Raw genomic sequence first — 20,479 nt, forward strand, 5'->3', positions numbered from 1 at the left:
GCTGTTTTTTTTGGGAATTCATTCTTCCTTCATTTTTTACCAGATTCGCACCTTCTCTCTCTCATATTACCACTCGCACTGCACCGTTAGCATCACAGCTAATGTTACCCATGCCGCTACCTCTCTGCTCCGCGAAGGCGTATGACGTTACACACGGGACAGAATGTGACGTATGTAAGAAGGTGCGCTTGTTTTATGTCTCTGTGAGAAGGAGAGACAACAAAGAGTGATAAAAGCCTGTAGTGTAATGCCCGCAGCTAAGAGCAACTGCGTGAGAACGTATACTCGGAATATCACGATATAGTCATTTTCTATATCGCACAAAAACAAACCCGCGATATATCGAGTATATTCGATATATCGCCCAGCCCTAATTTACATTATAAGCGTGTGTAGCCGTCTTGTCCATGATTATACTGTAGGACATTTTAGATCGGGGGCCACATGGAGAAAAATCTACTCCCAAGTGAGCTGGACTGGTAAAATCACGGCATGATAACTTAAAAATAAAGACAATTTCAGATGGTTTTCCTTATTTAGAAATCAAGGTTCGTACGGGTGCTTAAAAGCCTTGAAAATGCTTGGATTTTAATGTTGTGTTTTCAAGGTTTGAAAAATGCTTGAATTTTGGGTGAGGTGCTTGTAAATGCTGGGAAGTGTTCATTATATTTCTCGGCAGTCTGACTCAATAGGCAAATTATAAAATGGAAAAAAATCAAATAAGTTCCTTAAAAATGAAAGCTACACGCTTGATCTGTTGGCTTCGCACAAGCCCTTACATTAGGTTGTAGTCTTATACGTCTCTGTGTCGCCCCCAAGAGGACAGTGGTGCATCGGTCCATCATGCCGGGGAGGTTGTCGTTTTAATGTACAAACGTACATTGGATGGATTATTAGTCCATTATCTGACTTGTTTGTACTGTGAAGGTCATGTAATGTATAATTTGTAAACTTTTTCACAACTTAGAGCTGAGTTAATATGACTGATTAAGTAGTTTTTACACAACATGGTTGTATGCATTTCTTGCTCTATTATTTTCGTTGTCTACTTAACTTGTGAAACTTGTCTATTAGGGCTGTGAATCTTTGGGTGTCCCACGATTCGATTCAATATCGATTCTTGGGGTCACGATTCGATTCAAAATCTTTTTTTTTTTTCAATTCAACACGATTCTCAATTAAAAAATGTTTTTTTTCCTGATTCAAAACGATTCTCTATTCATTCAATACATAGGATTTCAGCAGGATCTACCCCAGTCTGCTGACATGCAAGCAGAGTAGTAGATTTTTGTAAAAAGCTTTTATAATTGTAAAGGACAATGTTTTATCAACCAATTGCAATAATGTAAATTTGTTTTAACTATTAAATGAACCAAAAATATGACTTATTTTATCTTTGTGAAAATATTGGACACAGTGTGTTGTCAAGCTTATGAGATGCGATGCAAGTGTAAGCCACTGTGACACAATGTCTAATGATAATGTCAATGAGGGATTTTTAATCACTGCTATGTTGAAATTGTAACTAATGTTGATACTGTTGTTGATAATATTCATTTTTGTTTCACTACTTTTGGTTTGTTCTGTGTCGTGTTTGTGTCTCCTCTCAATTGCTCGGTTTATTGCAGTTCTGAGTGTTGCTGGGTCGGGTTTGGTTTTGGAATTGGATTGCATTGTTATGGTATTGCTGTGTATTGTTTTGTTGGATTGATTAATTAAAAATAAATAAATAAAAAAAATTAAATAAAAAAAAATTGATTTAAAAAAAAGAGAGAAACGTTTCTGAATCGCACAACGTGAGAATCGCGATTCAAATTCAAATCGATTTTTACCCCACATCCCTATTGTCTACTACCACAGTGAAAGCAAAAAAAGTTAACATTTGTCTTTTTGTTAATTTGTTATCATAGCCACAGTTAGGCTATAGGGCTAGATATGCTTAATGAAAGGTGACTGAAGTGTTGTGAAACAAACAAAATATTTTCCTTTAATATATTATCCTTATATTAATGTGGAACAGTTTTGTTAATGAATGAGTGAAATAGAAATTTTGAGGGTCTGTGTATTTATATCACGTTATGCAGTTTACAAGCACAAATACGGTGTGAATCAATCCATGCTGGTCAATGTGCTGTAAATAAGAAAAATAACAAGAAATTTGAAAAACAACACAAATGGAGACACGTTTGCAAACACCAATGACATTGCATAGTCTACAGAAACACTGCTTCATTTTCTGTTCCCCATTCAGTTAATAATAACTGCTGGATCAATGTTAGACTTTGAAGGATACTGTAAAAACTGAAAAATGTATCTTGAAAGTCCTTAAAAAGTGCTTGAATTTGGTCATGGAAAAGGTGTACGAACCCTGAAAAATAGGACAAGCACATTCTGTAAATGTACAAATCATAATGTTGCTGTTTTTTTTTGTTTTTTTTACACTTACATGTTGCGGTTAATAGTATTCTACCTTAATTTGTCGTTATTTATACTTTCTGAATAAATTATTTAATAATGTTAGTCAGTCAACTCCTTGGTGTTATTTTTCAATCTATCAAGATTTAAAAAAATAAATAAAATCAAATTACAGGATATTATTTATGTAGTTTGCTCATTTTCCTCGACTGGTGGTTTATTTTGTTTTTACATATGTAGCATCATCTACAACGATCCAAATAATTGCTATAGCGACATCGAGTGGAGACATTTAGAACAGCAGTTTGTTTCATTCAAAAATTTCGGCTCATTTTTATATTTAGCAAACTCATCCTGTGAGCCGGATAAAACCTGTTCCCGGGCCTGATCCATCCCGCGGGCTATACCTTTGACACCCCTGCTGTAGGAGATAAACAGACCAGTAGCCTTTCTGTGTCCTTTTGCTTCACTGCACAGGTGATATGACTGAAAATCTATATAGTGATATATATATTGCAGCCTCCTGTGACAACAATATATATCGCGATATATTATTTGTAGTGCTCTCAAAGTTAACGCTATAAGTTACTCTTGTTTTTAACAAGAGATTAAAGCATACGCGTCCTTTTTGACCCTAGGTATGATCCGTGGCAGGGGGAAATTGGCTGTGTTCGCTATAGTGTTGTCCCATTACCAATATTTTGGTACCAGTACCTTTCTAAATAAAGGCGACCACAAAAAATTGCATTATTGGCTTTATTTTAACAAAAAATCTTACGGTACATTAAACATATGTTTCTTAGTGCAAGTTTGTCCTTAAATAAAATAGTGAACATACTGTCTTTAAGTAGTAAGTAACCAAACAAAGGCTCCTAATTTAGTCTGCTGACATATGCAGTAACATATTGTGTCATTTTCCATTCTATTAATTTGTCAAAATAGTTAAGGACAAGTGGTAAAAAATTAATTATTTATCTACTTGTTCATTTACTGTTAATATCTGCTTACGTTCTCTTTTAACATGTTCTGTCTACACTTTTGTTAAAATGTAATAATCACTTATTCTTCTGTTGTTTGGATTAGTTTTGGATGATACCAGTTTGCTAGTTACTGATGAGCCACAAGTGGGAAAATAGCGAGCAGAAATGGCCAAATAAAAGGGTATATCACGGAAATATCAGGTACAAAGCCATGGCAATTCGTTCTTAAGACAAAACAAGACTATTTTTCGCCGTAAGCCGTCCTGACTGGAGCAAATGCCTCCCGAAATTACAGTTAAGGTGCATTGATAACATCAAATTTAGATTGTTACTGGGACTGCCTTACTGAGATGTTGTTGACTCCGTTCGCTCTCTGAGCCACAACGTTGAAGGCTGTCTACTTTCCTGCTAATCATATTTGGATGATTATAATCTGAACACTGTTAGTTCCAAACCTGTTGTGGTTGTAGAGTATTTATTAGTAGCCAGCGAGAAGGTATATTTTTGACGTGACGGTTACAACTCCGGAAGTATATTACTAGGGATGTCCGATAATGGCTTTTTGCCGATATCCGATATTCCGATATTGTCCAACTCTTTAATTACCGATACCGATATCAACCGATACCGATATCAACAGATATATGCAGTCGTGGAATTAACACATTATTATGCCTAATTTGGACAACCAGGTATGGTGAAGATAAGGTACCGTATTTTCCGCACCATAAGGCGCCCTGGGTTATAAGCCGCGCCTTCAATGAACGGCATATTTCAAAACTTTGTCCACCTATAAGCCGCCCCGTGTTGTAAGCCGCATCTAACTGCGCTAAAGGAATGTCAAAAAAACAGTCAGATAGGTCAGTCAAACTTTAATAATATATTAAAAACCAGCGTTCTAACAACTCTGTTCACTCCCAAAATGTACGCAAATGTGCAATCACAAACATAGTAAAATTCAAAATAGTGCAGAGCAATAGCAACATAATGTTGCTCGAACGTTAATGTCACAACACACAAAATAAACATAACGCTCACTTTCTGAAGTTATTCTTCATTCATAAATCCCTCGAATTCTTCTCTTTCGGTGTCCGAATTGAAAAGTTGGGCGAATGTGGGATCCAAAATGGCCGGCTCCGTCTCGCTGTCTCCCTGTCTTAGTGAAGGTGTGTTCGCCTTCGGTCATCCATTGTTCCCACGCAGTTAGCAGTCTAGCTTCGAATGCCCTGTTGACACCAATATCTAGCGGCTGGAGGTCTTTTGTCAATCCACCCGGAATGACGGCGAGTATTGAATTAAGCGCGTAAGCGTGTCTCTTAATGTGATGTTATGAGCTAGCAAATATAACAACTACACTACCCAGCATGCAACGATAGTGACGAGCATGCGCGGTAACCCTGAGAAGCGTTGTTGTATGTGCTGGCAGTTAGAATGTGGTTATGAGCACGCTGTGAGTAAACGTTGAGAACTCAGTTAACACGCCTCGTCTGCATTATTTATAATTAGACAGACAACACACTTAATAGGAGCCATTTTGGGGTCTTTACATAAACACACAAATGGAAATGAAACGTCACATATCCCAGCATGCACCGCGCGCTTCTTCTACGGGGAAAAAAGATGGCGGCTGTTTACCGTAGTTGCGAGACCTAAACTTTATGAAAATTAATATTAATATTAACCCATATATAAGGCGCACCGGATTATAAGGCGCACTGTCAGCTTTTGAGAAAATTTGTGGTTTTTAGGTGCGCCTTATAGTGCGGAAAATACGGTAATTTTAAAAAAATTATTAAAATAAGATAAATAAATTAAAAACATTTTCTTGAATAAAAAAAGAAAGTAAAACAATATAAAAACAGTTACATAGAAACTAGTAATTAATGAAAATGAGTAAAATTAACTGTTAAAGGTTAGTACTATTAGTGGACCAGCAGCACGCACAATCATGTGTGCTTACGGACTGTATCCCTTGCAGACTGTATTGATATATATTGATATATAATGTAGGAACCAGAATATTAATAACAGGAAGAAACAACTATTTTGTGTGAATGAGTAAATGGGGGAGGAAGGTTTTTTGGGTTGGTGCACTAATTGTAAGTGTATCTTGTGTTTTTTATGTCGATTTAATAAATAAAAAAATAACAACAACAAAAACGATACCGATAATAAAAAAAACGATACCGATAATTTCCGATATTACATTTTAACGCATTTATCGGCCGATAATATCGGCAGGCCGATATTATCGGACATCCCTAAATCCAACCAATGTTGGATGCTGAATGTCTTTCCTCTAGTGGCATGGTCGTAAGGCAGATTGACTTCATGTTCCATTCATCTCCAATGTAATAGCATGTATTGCCAAGGTAGGCTTCCGTGGCTACACTTGTCCACACATCAGTAGTGAGAGCAAGTTTGCTCTGGGTGGCTTTTACAGTATGTCAGTCTTCACTGCTTGGAATGTCTGCTCGTACTTCCTCTCTATCACTTTATTAAAATGGGTCCTCGAGGGAAGAGTGTAACCAGGGTTGAGGACGTGAATCATTTGTCTAAACCTTCATCCTCCACCATTGATAGTGGCCTCAATTCAGTTAGCAACATATTCAGGATAGCATCAGTCATTGCAGCTGCTTGCTGTGTGCAGACCTTCCTTTGTACCAAGTCACTAATGCTGGGTTGTTTATTTCTGAAATGAGAGAAACCATATAATGAACATACATAGTAGCATCATTTACATGTAACTTAATACATACCTAGTTGATTTAATTAAACATTTCTGACTTAAAAGGCAAATACGCCACCATATTAAAAAAAAAGCTTAATTAAATAAATGGACATTGGGGATGCAGCATACGCCAATAATAACACAGAAATGTAACTCAGATCAGAACTGGATCAGATATTGTACACATTTCTGTTGTGAATAATAAAGGATTCATTTTAGGCTGCCTCTGAATAAATAGCATGAAATATTCCAGCACCTTCATAATGTATAGTTATACTAAAGCGTCACTCAAATCTAAATATATTTATATAGCTTTATTGGGCTACATTGATCCATTATGAAACCAACCTGAGATATTTCTGTCCATTACGTTTTTTTTCCAAATTGGTAACCGTGTGTTTCCTCTCTCAAAACGGAGTCAAATCTGCCGGAGACACGTTATCAGCCCCGCGTTGCAACAAAGGGATAACGTTAACGTTACTCACAAAAAAGGTGAACTCATGGATGCCTGTTGCGACTCAAAACAACACAGAAAATGAAGTCGTCGCACTCTCCAAGAAGTTCCTAACACTCTGAAAGTTAATACACAACAGTTGCTGCTGCGCTTCCTTAAAAAACATCTCCTCGTTAACAAAAGATTAAAAACGCACAAAGACGGACACAACGGATCAATATACTTGGACTATGGACTTAAAAAGTTACGTACCGTGAGTTCCCTTCCTGGTATTTAATGGTATTTTTTTTTCTTTTTTTTTTTTCTTTTTGTCATAAAAAAATACAATCATGTGTGCTTACGGACTGTATCCCTGCTGACTGTATTGATCTATATTGATATATAATGTAGGAACCAGAAATATTAATAACAAAGAAATAACCCTTTTGTGCGAATGAGTGTGACTAAGTGTAAATGGGGGAGGGAGGTTTTATGGGTTGGGGCACTAATTGTAAGTGTATCTTGTGTTTTTTATGTTGATTTAATAAAAAAATAAAAAAAACATTATTTATTTATTTACCGGTATTTATTTTTTAAATTTCTTGTGCGGACCGGTAACGTTGGTTGGGGACCACTGCCCTAAAGGGAAACCTTTTTAAATGATAGTCAGATCCATTCTGAAGATGCCTAAATGAGTTTTAAGCTTTTGCCCATAAAACATGTTTACTGGTTAGTTTGAGTGTGAGACATTTGCACAGCAGCCCCCTGATCGGGCTGTAGCTGGTACATTTAAGCGGTGAAACTTCCTATAAGAGGACAGCTGTAGTGCTGTATTCTGAGGATCATGTCATATTTAATTTGAACTTTTTTTTAATTTTTTTATATGGTCCTCAGTAGTCTCGTACAAATTTGTGTGAATTATGCAAAATTATTTAAATTTGGTCCCCATGAACCATATTAACTCTTTTTCCCCAGGATCCCCAGTAAGAATGATCAGCACATTACTTCATCAATCCAGAGATTTAAAGACGTGTATATTTTGTTATGCCTCCACAACCTGTAGAAAGGGTGGTCCCCACAAGTGATGATCAAAAACTTGGTCCCCATTCCAAATGATAACCAGTGTGTGTGTGTGTGTGTGTGTGTGTGTGTGTGTGTGTGTGTGTGTGTGTGTGTGTGTGTGTGTGTGCGTACGTGCGTGCACCCTAGCATGCTATGGCATCGTACAGGTGCCCACTGGCCCGTGGTTCTGTCGAAAGTGTGAGTCACAGGAGAGAGCTGCTCGAGTGGTGAGTGCATGGACAGACACATCACAAAACACATAAAATGACACATGGGTTCCTTCTTCCCACTCTTGAGAACACCATGAATAAAATGGACTCTCTTGTGTCCTGCAGAGGTGTGAGCTGTGCCCTCACAAAGATGGCGCACTAAAGAGGACAGACAATGGAGGTAAGGTGGGACCAGCTGCTGTCCAAGGTCAAATGTTTTCCGTTTCCGCCCACTCAACTAAGCAAGTCACAGAAGTAAATAAAAACACCTTTTAGTTCTTCAAGGCCACAACCATGTGTTTGTGTCACTATTAGGTTGGGCTCACGTTGTGTGCGCGCTCTACATCCCTGAGGTGCAGTTTGCAAACGTCCTTACCATGGAGCCCATCATCCTTCAGTATGTTCCACATGAGCGATACATGAAGGTACTGACACACACTGTTCAAGATATATACTGTACTTTAATAGTTATTTTTGTGGCACTTTAAAAAACCTCCAAAGTAGGCCTATAAAGTTGTGAAAAGTTTTTGGTGAATTGCAGTTTTTACCTTGATGGGTTTTGACTGTCGTCTGCAGTCTTCCTCAGAAGGGTCACCTGACCACTTTGACAAAACTTGTAAGAAATTGAACATATATTCAAATACTAGACATAATATATAATACTTGTTTATTTTTTAGTATGTCCAGAGTTTTCCCTAGATTGCCAATATACCTGTGGCGGTGGGAGTGTGGTCATCAGTGTTGGCGTTAACACACCTTTTGTGTCTTTTTACGCATTGAAATCAGAAAGGACGCGCATTTCCGGTAGTCCGCGCAAACATAACAGAAGTGGAATAAAAAAGCTTACAGGTAAAATGTAATTTAGAAAAAGTTGCAATGTTGACTAATAAAACAAAGTGGGGGGTTTTTTTCTTTAAAACTATCATTGCTCAAAACATAATATTCAATCAAAATCAATGTTTTTATGAATTATTGACTTATCCAAGGCTCCGATTATTTCACATCAAATATTCCTGAAACGACTGGGTCGCATAGTGATGCGGATGTGGTTCTCCCAAGGATGCAGACGGCTTCGGACACAGCTTGCAGGTAGGAAAATGATTTATTTTAAATATAAATCATATGGTGAATAACAAAAAGACATGCACGTAGCACAAAAGGCAAAACAAAAGGACTAGCGTGGGAGCTAGCAGGAAAAAATAGCATAGCATGAAATCTAAGTAGTCGTTATTAGTTGTATGGGAACAAACTACGAAGCCAGACAGAGTGAGGCCAGAGCAAAGACTAAATAGCCCTCTGATTATCGCCCGGGCAACAGGTGCGCGTCCCGAACACTAACCAGAGGCAGGTGCGTACAATCTGCCGTCATGGCAACAGAAACAAACTAAACTCACGGTGCTGAAAACACGTGACTAAAACATAAACAAACTATGATCCGGGCAGCGGATCGTAACAGTACCCCCCCCTTAAAGGACAGATTCCAGATGTCCCTTGACACTAAATAAAACTAGAACCCAAAAAACAAGAAATAGTTCGAGAGTCAAGGGAGGGTGGAGGGAGGATTTGGTGGTGGGTCGCCAGGCCACGTGTCCCCGAATCCACCGGGGAAGAGTCAGGTGGCGGCGGCGAGTGGAACGCCGCTGCCGCAGGCGAGGCGGGCGACCACGGAAAGGCCACATTCATGGCTGCCGAGAAGGTGGGCGTGAGTGGCGCCAGAAGTTCAGCAGCCGGAGAGTTCTACGACTACATCTCGGGTGTCGCTGCTGTTTGCGCCACTGGCGTCCATAAACAAACCTCCGAGAGCGCCGCTTGCGCAGCCAGACCACTCGAGGTCGCTGAGACGAAGACGAGGAGAGAGCAGACGTCGCCGCGGAAACAGGAGGAGCCGACGTCGCCGTGGAAGCAGGAGGAGCCGACGTCGCCGTGGAGGCAGGAGGAGCCGACGTCGCCGTGGAGGCAGGAGGAGCCGACGTCGCCGTGGAGGCAGGAGGAGCCGACGTCGCCGTGGAGGCAGGAGGAGACGACGTCGCCGTGGAGGCAGGAGGAGACGTCGTCGCCGTGGAGGCAGGAGGAGACGTCGTCGCCGTGGAGGCAGGTGCAGGTTCTGGTACCAGCCGTGGAGCAGGTGCAGGTTCTGGTACCAGCCGTGGAGCCGGCGCTGGTGTGGGTACCAGCCGTGGAGCCGGCGCTGGTGTGGGTACCAGCCGTGGAGCCGGCGCTGGTGTGGGTACCAGCCGTGGAGCCGGCGCTGGTGTGGGTACCAGCCGTGGAGCCGGCGCTGGTGTGGGAACCAGCCGTGGAGCCGGCGCTGGTGTGGGAACCAGCCTTGGAGCCGGCGCTGATGTGGGAACCAGCCTTGGAGTCGGCGCTGGTGTGGGAACCAGCCTTGGAGCCGGCGGTGGTGTGGGAACCAGCCTTGGAGCCGGCGCTGGTGTGGGAACCAGCCTTGGAGCCGGCGCTGGTGTGGGAACCAGCCTTTGAGCCGGCGCTGGTGTGGGAACCAGCCTTGGAGCAGGCGCTGGTGTGGGAACCAGCCTTGGAGCAGGCGCTGGTGTGGGAACCAGCCTTGGAGCCGGCGCTGGTGTGGGAACCAGCCTTGGAGCCGGCGCTGGTGTGGGAACCAGCCTTGGAGCCGGCGCTGGTGTGGGAACCAGCCTTGGAGCCGGCGCTGGTGTGGGAACCAGCCGAGGAGCCGGCGCTGGTGTGGGAACCAGCCGAGGAGCCGGCGCTGGTGTGGGAACCAGCCGAGGAACTTGGCATGGTGGAGCTTGGCGTGGTGGAGGTACTGGAGACGAAGCTTGGTGTGTCAGCCGAGGTGCAGGAACAGGTGCTAGCCGAGGTGCAGCTGGAGGTGGCCTAGCTGGCGGTTGTGGCTTAGCAGGACGAAGGACTGGTGGCGGTGGCCGTGCAGGAGGTTGCGGTTTAGCACGCCGGAAGACTGGTGGCGGTGGCCTTGCAGGAGGTTGCGGTTTAGCACGCCGAAAGACTGGTGGCGGTGGCCGTGCAGGGGGCTGCGGCTTAGCACGCCGAAAAACTGGTGGCGGTGGCCGTGCAGGAGGTTGCGGCTTAGCACGCCGAAAAACTGGTGGCGGTGGCCGTGCAGGAGGTTGCGGCTTAGCACGCCGAAGTTGTGCCACCGCACTAGCACAGTTCCCAGTACTAGCCCCCCCCTCAAGACGCGGATACCAGACGCGCTCTTTGCGGTTTGGAACTGTCTTCAAGGGTGGGTGGGGGGAGGTATGGAGGGGGGTATACTCCTCCTCTTTAAATTGTCCAAATTGTCTATTCTCACCCCCCACTTGAGATTGGGTGAGAGAACAGGGGGAGAAAATATGTGCAGTGGGCGGAGCAATTGTCACTGGGGGCGGAACCAAAGTCACTGGAGGTGGAGTCTGAAAATCAGAATGTGACTGACTAGACTTACACTTAACAAAAATGTCCTGATAATGTTTTATCTTGGAATGAAAGTCATTTGGTATTGGCTGACAGAAAGAATTAGAAGATGGAAAAAAAAAATCTTGTTCAATGATGTCATCAGAAGTGGGCGGAGTTACCTCTTCGGGAGGCGCCAATGACATGACATTACTGTTGCAACTGTCCATGTGACTTACAGCCCAATCGGAGAACTTTTTGGCGAAGTGGTCGATGGGGTTGCCAAACATCTGAGGAGGGGGAGTTTGGGCTGAATGTAGCTTGCTTCGGTCCAGGGGAGGAGTTTGCAGGAGCGGCGCGTCTTGGCGGCGAGGGAAAGACCTCCTGGCCGGCTTCCGTCTTTGACGGCGCGCACGGTACTGCGGTGTAGCGGCGATGTCTTCCGACCAGAGGGAATCGATGGGGATAAGAGAGCCTCCAGGTCCCCACATGAGATTAGACCTCTCCTCCGTCGAATAGCGAAGCGTCTCGGCTTCCATCGCTCGCAACACCATGAGCGTACCTTCGTCCAACTCCTCGTTAGCCAGTGCGGGAGAATTGTTTTCTGGTGGCTTCGTACTGAAACGACTGGGTCGCATAGTGATGCGGATGTGGTTCTCCCAAGGATGCAGACGGCTTCGGACACAGCTTGCAGGTAGGAAAATGATTTATTTTAAATATAAATCATATGGTGAATAACAAAAAGACATGCACGTAGCACAAAAGGCAAAACAAAAGGACTAGCGTGGGAGCTAGCAGGAAAAAATAGCATAGCATGAAATCTAAGTAGTCGTTATTAGTTGTATGGGAACAAACTACGAAGCCAGACAGAGTGAGGCCAGAGCAAAGACTAAATAGCCCTCTGATTAGCGCCCGGGCAACAGGTGCGCGTCCCGAACACTAACCAGAGGCAGGTGCGTACAATCTGCCGTCATGGCAACAGAAACAAACTAAACTCAAGGTGCTGAAAACACATGACTAAAACATAAACAAACTATGATCCGGGCAGCGGATCGTAACAATTCCACTTTGAAAAATATTTTGTCTGGAAGATTTTGCATATTTTGTGTGTTTGCCATAAAAAAAACATAGTTTTCTTTGACAAAAAGGGCAGAAAACAAACAAACAAAAAAACAACATAAAAAAAAAATATATATATACAGGTAAAAGCCAGTAAATTAGAATATTTTGAAAAACTTGATTTATTTCAGTAATTGCATTCAAAAGGTGTAACTTGTACATTATATTTATTCATTGCACACAGACTGATGCATTCAAATGTTTATTTCATTTAATTTTGATGATTTGAAGTGGCAACAAATGAAAATCCAAAATTCCGTGTGTCACAAAATTAGAATATTGTGTAAGGCTAATACAAAAAAGGGATTTTTAGAAATGTTGGCCAACTGAAAAGTATGAAAATGAAAAATATGAGCATGTACAATACTCAATACTTGGTTGGAGCTCCTTTTGCCTCAATTACTGCGTTAATGCGGCGTGGCATGGAGTCGATGAGTTTCTGGCACTGCTCAGGTGTTATGAGAGCCCAGGTTGCTCTGATAGTGGCCTTCAACTCTTCTGCGTTTTTGGGTCTGGCATTCTGCATCTTCCTTTTCACAATACCCCACAGATTTTCTATGGGGCTAAGGTCAGGGGAGTTGGCGGGCCAATTTAGAACAGAAATACCATGGTCCGTAAACCAGGCACGGGTAGATTTTGCGCTGTGTGCAGGCGCCAAGTCCTGTTGGAACTTGAAATCTCCATCTCCATAGAGCAGGTCAGCAGCAGGAAGCATGAAGTGCTCTAAAACTTGCTGGTAGACGGCTGCGTTGACCCTGGATCTCAGGAAACAGAGTGGACCGACACCAGCTGGACTGCTGCGGAGTGGTCCAAAGTCATGTTTTCTGACGAAAGCAAATTTTGCATTTCCTTTGGAAATCGAGGTCCCAGAGTCTGGAGGAAGACAGGAGAGGCACAGGATCCACGTTGCCTGAAGTCTAGTGTAAAGTTTCCACCATCAGTGATGGTTTGGGGTGCCATGTCATCTGCTGGTGTCGGTCCACTCTGTTTCCTGAGATCCAGGGTCAACGCAGCCGTCTACCAGCAAGTTTTAGAGCACTTCATGCTTCCTGCTGCTGACCTGCTCTATGGAGATGGAGATTTCAAGTTCCAACAGGACTTGGCGCCTGCACACAGCGCAAAATCTACCCGTGCCTGGTTTACGGACCATGGTATTTCTGTTCTAAATTGGCCCGTCAACTCCCCTGACCTTAGCCCCATAGAAAATCTGTGGGGTATTGTGAAAAGGAAGATGCAGAATGCCAGACCCAAAAACGCAGAAGAGTTGAAGGCCACTATCAGAGCAACCTGGGCTCTCAAAACACCTGAGCAGTGCCAGAAACTCATCGACTCCATGCCACGCCGCATTAACGCAGTAATTGAGGCAAAAGGAGCTCCAACCAAGTATTGAGTATTGTACATGCTCATATTTTTCATTTTCATACTTTTCAGTTGGCCAACATTTCTAAAAATCCCTTTTTTGTATTAGCCTTAAGTAATATTCTAATTTTGTGACACACGGAATTTTGGATTTTCATTTGTTGCCACTTCAAATCATCAAAATTAAATGAAATAAACATTTGAATGCATCAGTCTGTGTGCAATGAATAAATATAATGTACAAGTTACACCTTTTGAATGCAATTACTGAAATAAATCAAGTTTTTCAAAATATTCTAATTTACTGGCTTTTACCTGTATATATATAATTGACGGATAGATGTGAAGTTGATGTAGACCAGTAGTTCTCAAATGGAGGTACGTGTACCCCTGGGGCTACTTGAAGGTATGCCAAGGGGTACGTGAGATGTTTTTTAAATATTCTAAAAATAGCAACAATTAAAAAATCCTTTATAAATATCCATCCATCCATCCATTTTCTACCGCTTATTCCCTTTGGGGTCGCGGGGGGCGCTGGAGCCTATCTCAGCTACAATCGGGCGGAAGGCGGGGTACACCCTGGACAAGTCGCCACCTCATCGCAGGGCCAACACAGATAGACAGACAACATTCACACTCACATCCACACACTAGGGCCGATTTAGTGTTGCCAATCAACTTATCCCCAGGTGCATGTCTTTGGAAGTGGGAGGAAGCCGGAGTACCCGGAGGGAACCCACGCAGTCACGGGGAGAACATGCAAACTCCACACAGAAAGATCCCGAGCCCGGGATTGAACCCAAGACTACTCAGGACCTTCGTATTGTGAGGCAGATGCACTAACCCCTCTGCCACCGTGATATTTATTGAATAATACTTCAACAAAATATGAATGTAAGCTCATTAACTGAACATCAAATCAAGTAGGCTATTCCATTCATTACAATGCAACAATGCAATATTCAGTGTTGACAGCTAGATTTTTTGCGGACATGTTCCATAAATATTGATGTTAAAGATTTATTTTTTTGTGAAGAAATGTTTAGAATGAAGTTCATGAATCCAGATGGACCTCTATTACAATCCCCATAGAGGGCACTTTAAGTTGATGATTACCTCTATGTGTAGAAATCGTTATTTATAATTGAATCACTTGTTTATTTTTCAACAAGTTTTTAGTTATTTTTATATATTTTTTTCCAAATAGTTCAAGAAAAACCACTACAAATGAGCAATATTTTGCACTGTTATACAATTTAATAAATCAGAAACTGATGACATAGTGCTGTATTTTACTTCTTTATCTCTTTTTTTCAACCAAAAATGCTTTGCTCTGATTAGGGGGTACTTGAATTAAAAAAATGTTCACAGGGGGGTACATCACTGAAAAAAGGTTGAGAACCACTGATGTAGACCATAGAGATTTAAGTGTTAAATAAATAATGTATGCATGCCCTGGCACACGATTATCATAATTTCATGACCAAAGCGAAAAACTTTTTACACTTTTATACTAAAATAAATACACTTTCAACTTATTAGATACAGATACAGAAAAAACCACCAGCAGTGGTAAAATTTCGATCCATGAAGGAAAGAAGAAAGTGAATGAATGTTTATAACTGAATGCATTTACATTTCTTTTGTATTATTTTTTTAATTAATTAAGTAACGTTTATGACAACCTTTTTCTAAAACACAATATAGAATGTGAGATATAACAGGATAATGCATACATTTATCATTTGTTTTCAAAACGGTTACAAAAAAGTGGGACCCCAAAAATGTACTGTGGGACCCCATTGTTATGACTTGATGGGGTCCCTGGGACCTCGTTTTGAAAATTCCTAGCACCAACACTAGTTGTACATTGAACACATATTTATTAAAAAATAACCAAATAACAATATCTTATAATAAATAAAAATATTTAGCATTTCAAAATAACATCCATTTTCCGTCAAGTAAAAACAAAACACAAAACAGTCTTAGTTACCCGAGAGACTAAGTATGTCATTATTATGACTTAGTAAGTCAATATTTTGACTTAGTACTGTACTTAGTCAAAATAATGACAAAATAATGACTTATTAAGTCAAAAATAATGACAAAATAATAACTTACAAAGTCAAATTAGTGATTTTCTGTAAGTAAGAGTTTGCAATAAGCGTTTCAAAAAAAGAGTTAAAAGTGGAGCCACATGCTGACATGATCAACTCATCATGCTTCATTTAGTATAGCATTTGCGAAGCCTGTAGTTGATTTTTATTATGTAAAAGTTATATTTTTATCAACATGTGATAGCAGGGACCCTGCCATTCAAAACTAGGCTGCTACATTACTAATGATTAATGTAATGATAGCTGAAAAAATAGTACAATAGCAATAGGAGAGACTATTCATCCCTGAACACCATGGAGTTCATGTAGGCTTTATGATGCAGTTACATTATTTTATCAACTATCAGAGACAGAAACTCTTCATTTAACATAATGTCGTCTTTTGCTGCTTCAACACAGCTCAATCAACACAGAAAAAGGAGAGAAAGACAAGCATTATTGACCTACAGTTAACAACTAACAGACAGGGCTTTGCGGTCCGTTCCATGTGGGGCGCACACACACATACGCATACACACACGCACGCACGCACACACACTACACAGTGAGCTAACGTTACGCTAAAAGCTAATTAGCCTTCACCTCAAGGACTGCGAGCGAGCTGAGCTGCCGCTTATGTTTCTAGAACGTCAACGGGCTCATAGTGATGTTACTAGTAGTTGAGTTGTAGAAGATTGGGAGGTGTTTATTATAAGAGTCCGCTGCCTTATGCGTACCTGCTAAACACCTTTCTGCTCACCCCACCTGCCTATGCCGTGAGCACTGACTCCATGCGCTCTGAATACGCACTGCTTATTGGCTGTTACCGCTCTGCGTGTAACCAATCAGATGGTTCTGTGCGTGGGACAATGCTGGGGGACAGCAGCACAGCAGGGAGACGTACTGACAGGGGAGGCAGAACCAAGCGGAGCAGCTTGTTAAGACGTTAGTTTAGGCGGTGGCTGTTTGTTGTTAAGGCGGCCGCCTTAACAACAAAGTGCTGCGGGAAACCCTGCATACATTTAAAAAAAAATCTGTTATTATTAATTAGTGGTAACCTATATTTGTATATCGTTTTGCCATATTTCCAATTGTTGCTGCTTATTGTGCAATGTACTTTGATAATCTTTCAAGTGTCTAGAGGCTTTTAATGACTTTTTTTAATTAAAAACAACTAGCAACAAATCTAGCATATTTTCCTAGTGTTATTATAGAATGTACTCGTGTTTAGAGACTTTTAGTTCTGTCCCGCGATGTCCCTGACAAAAGAGACGAGCTACAGTGAGCATGACCTCCCACTTGCTTCGCGCTGTTTCTCCAGCTGGACTTTCTCTCCTCAAAAGCCGCCACTGTCCTCTTAATATTTGCACATTTTGTACAAACCCCGTTTCCATATGAGTTGGGAAATTGTGTTAGATGTAAATATAAACGGAATACAATCTTTTGCAAATAATTTTCAACCCATATTCAGTTGAATATGCTACAAAGACAACATATGTGATGTTCAAACTGATAAACTTTTTTTTTTTTGCAAATAATCATTAACTTTAGAATTTGATGCCAGCAACACGTGACAAAAAAGTCCATTTGTGAGCAAATTGTTGAACAGTTTAAGAAAAAACTTTCTCAACCAGCTATTGCAAGGAATTTAGGGATTTCACCATCTACGGTCCGTAATATCATCAAAGGGTTCAGAGAATCTGGAGAAATCACTGCACGTAAGCAGCTAAGCCCGTGACCTTCGATCCTTCAGGCTGTACTGCATCAACAAGCAACATCAGTGTGTAAAGGATATCACCACATGGGCTCAGGAACACTTCAGAAACCCACTGTCAGTAACTACAGTTGGTCGCTACATCTGTAAGGGCAAGTTAAAACTCTCCTATGCAAGGCGAAAACCGTTTATCAACAACACTCAGAAACGCCGTCGGCTTCGCTGGGCCTGAGCTCATCTAAGATGGACTGATACAAAGTGGAAAAGTGTTCTGTGGTCTGACGAGTCCACATTTCAAATTTTTTTTGGAAACTGTGGACGTCGTGTCTTCCGGACCAAAGAGGAAAAGAACCATCCGGATTGTTATAGGCGCAAAGTTGAAAAGCCAGCATCTGTGATGGTATGGGGGTGTATTAGTGCCCAAGACATGGGTAACTTACACATCTGTGAAGGCGCCATTAATGCTGAAAGGTACATACAGGTTTTGGAGCAACATATGTTGCCATCCAAGCAACGTTACCATGGACGCCCCTGCTTATTTCAGCAAGACAATGCCAAGCCACGTGTTACATCAACGTGGCTTCATAGTAAAAGAGTGCGGGTACTAGACTGGCCTGCCTGTAGTCCAGACCTGTCTCCCATTGAAAATGTGTGGCGCATAATGAAGCCTAAAATACCACAACGGAGACCCCCGGACTGTTGAACAACTTAAGCTGTACATCAAGCAAGAATGGGAAAGAATTCCACCTGAGAAGCTTAAAAAATGTGTCTCCTCAGTTCCCAATCGTTTACTGAGTGTTGTTAAAAGGAAAGGCCATGTAACACAGTGGTGAACATGCCCTTTCCCAACTATTTTGGCACGTGTTGCAGCCATGAAATTCTAAGTTAATTATTATTTGCAAAAAAAAAATAAAGTTTATGAGTTTGAACATCAAATATCTTGTCTTTGTAGTGCATTCAATTGAATATGGGTTGAAAAGAATTTGCAAATCATTGTATTCCGTTTATATTTACATCTAACACAATTTCCCAACTCATATGGAAACGGGGTTTGTAGATTACTGTCCACGGGTATATCTGGGATATATTAAAGTTACATCCACATCACAGACATGCTGACAACACTCCAGAAAATTGAGTGTCTTGTTTACACTCGGTTCCGGTGGTCAAAGTCTTTTTTTGGTGGTCGAGTTTTTGGTGCATCACTTGTCAAAAGTGCGCAAATAAATGGCTATTTATATCCATTCATATTGTAAAGATCTGCTGGTGGTAATGTTTTATGTTTGTGAGGTTTTGATTTGATGTTTATTTTTCCCATGACCACAATGTCCGTGCCTAAAAGTGTATTGTGATTGACTGGCAACCAGTCTAGTGCACACAAAAACATATCTTGGGAAAATGTCACATACATTAAGTATTAATTTTACGATTTTTTAAATATTGTTACTTAAAAGTAAGCTGCCTAGAGGCATTGGGATATCACAGTTATAAACAGAACAGATTTTGGATGTACATATTTAAAAATGTTTTTTGTCTCTATTGCTGACTAAGCAGATATTTGTTTCATTCTGTTAGTTTATGTTCATTCACAAAGCTGTTTTTAAAATCGTTTTAAGAAGGGATACTCCAATCGATCGGCCACCAACGAGTAGCAGCTGATTTTCTTGAAAACGTATGTGAACGGCCAGTGACTAATAATGTAAACACCGATCGCAAATGTATTTTTGGACACCTGGCTGACAAAGGTGGCTAACAGCTAAAATACACAGTGTGGAGCCGCTCCCCTTGATTAACAATCCTCCATTGCGGTAAATAAACTATGTACAAACCCCGTTTCCATATGAGTTGGGAAATTGTGTTAGATGTAAATATAAACGGAATACAATGATTTGCAAATCCTTTTCAACCCATATTCAATTGAATGCACTATAAAGACAAGATATTTGATGTTCAAACTCATAAACTTTATTTATATATATATATATATATATATATATATATATATATATATATATATATATATATATATATATATATATATATATATATATACAGTTGTGGTCAAAAGTTTACATGCACTTGTGAAGGACATAATGTCATGGCTGTCTTGGGTTTCCAATAATTTCTACAACTCTTATTTTTTTGTGATAGAGTGATTGGAGCACATACTTGTTTATCACAAAAAACATTCTTGAAGTGTGGTTCTTTTATGAATTTATTATGGGTCTACTGAAAGTGTGACCAAATCTGCTGGGTCAAAAGTATACATACAACAATGTTAATGTTTGGTTACATGTCCATTGGTAAGTTTCACTGCAGTAAGGCACTTCTGGAAAGCATCTGGTTGAATTTTTGACCACTTCTCTTGACAAAATTGGTGCAGTTCAGGTAAATTTGTTGGCATTTTGACATAGACTTGTTTCTTCAGCATTGTCCACATGTTCTCAATGGGGTTTGAGTCAGGAAATAATTGGTTTAACACAGGAGGACTTTGAGAGCAAACACCGAAGGATTTAAAAGAGTAGTAGATGGACGTTTTGACTTTTGTTTAGTTATTGTGTACTATTGACTTTGTTTTGCTGAAACAATTTTTGTAATAAAAGGGAATAGTGAATCAAAATTATATGATATTGCCCATCACTAATCTCATCATGCCCCTTTCTTATATTGCTGGTGGTGTTTGGGTAAATTTTTCCACCACAGCTTTTTAGTGGGAGTTTGTTGTCAAAACGAGCCCTTCAAATCATTGCACGTTGCATAGAAAATAATATCTTGTCTAAGGAACCATGCAGATGCTGATAGGAGCTCTTTGTGTCAGCATGTAATGCACACGTGAGTGTAGCAGTTTCATATTACAATGAATTGCATGCAGCTTTCCCTTGTCAGAACCATTCATCCGTATTCTGCAGCCCGCATTCCTCGACAGCATTACGCTGGATCCTGAAAACCTGAGAAGCCCCTCTTCCCTCTCTGCAAGATCCATGTG

General features: G+C 41.0%; 1 protein-coding gene across 3 annotated transcripts in view; it reads left to right on the forward strand.

The window, feature by feature from the left end:
- The window catches only part of LOC133617265 (protein AF-17-like), a 116,913-nt gene that overhangs the window by 15,835 nt on the left and 80,599 nt on the right, over positions 1-20,479 (forward strand). For all 3 annotated transcript variants that reach the window (XR_012050908.1, XM_061977152.2, XM_061977153.2), the window contains exons 2-4: positions 7,769-7,848; positions 7,957-8,011; positions 8,146-8,255. Coding sequence is in view for 2 of the 3 variants with exons in the window: in XM_061977152.2 (XP_061833136.1) it covers positions 7,769-7,848; positions 7,957-8,011; positions 8,146-8,255 (245 nt within the window). In the remaining variant the exon portion in view is untranslated. The remainder of the gene's footprint in view (positions 1-7,768; positions 7,849-7,956; positions 8,012-8,145; positions 8,256-20,479) is intronic.

This window comes from Nerophis lumbriciformis, linkage group LG16 (assembly GCF_033978685.3).
Source record: "Nerophis lumbriciformis linkage group LG16, RoL_Nlum_v2.1, whole genome shotgun sequence".
Taxonomy (NCBI): Eukaryota; Metazoa; Chordata; class Actinopteri; order Syngnathiformes; family Syngnathidae; genus Nerophis; species Nerophis lumbriciformis.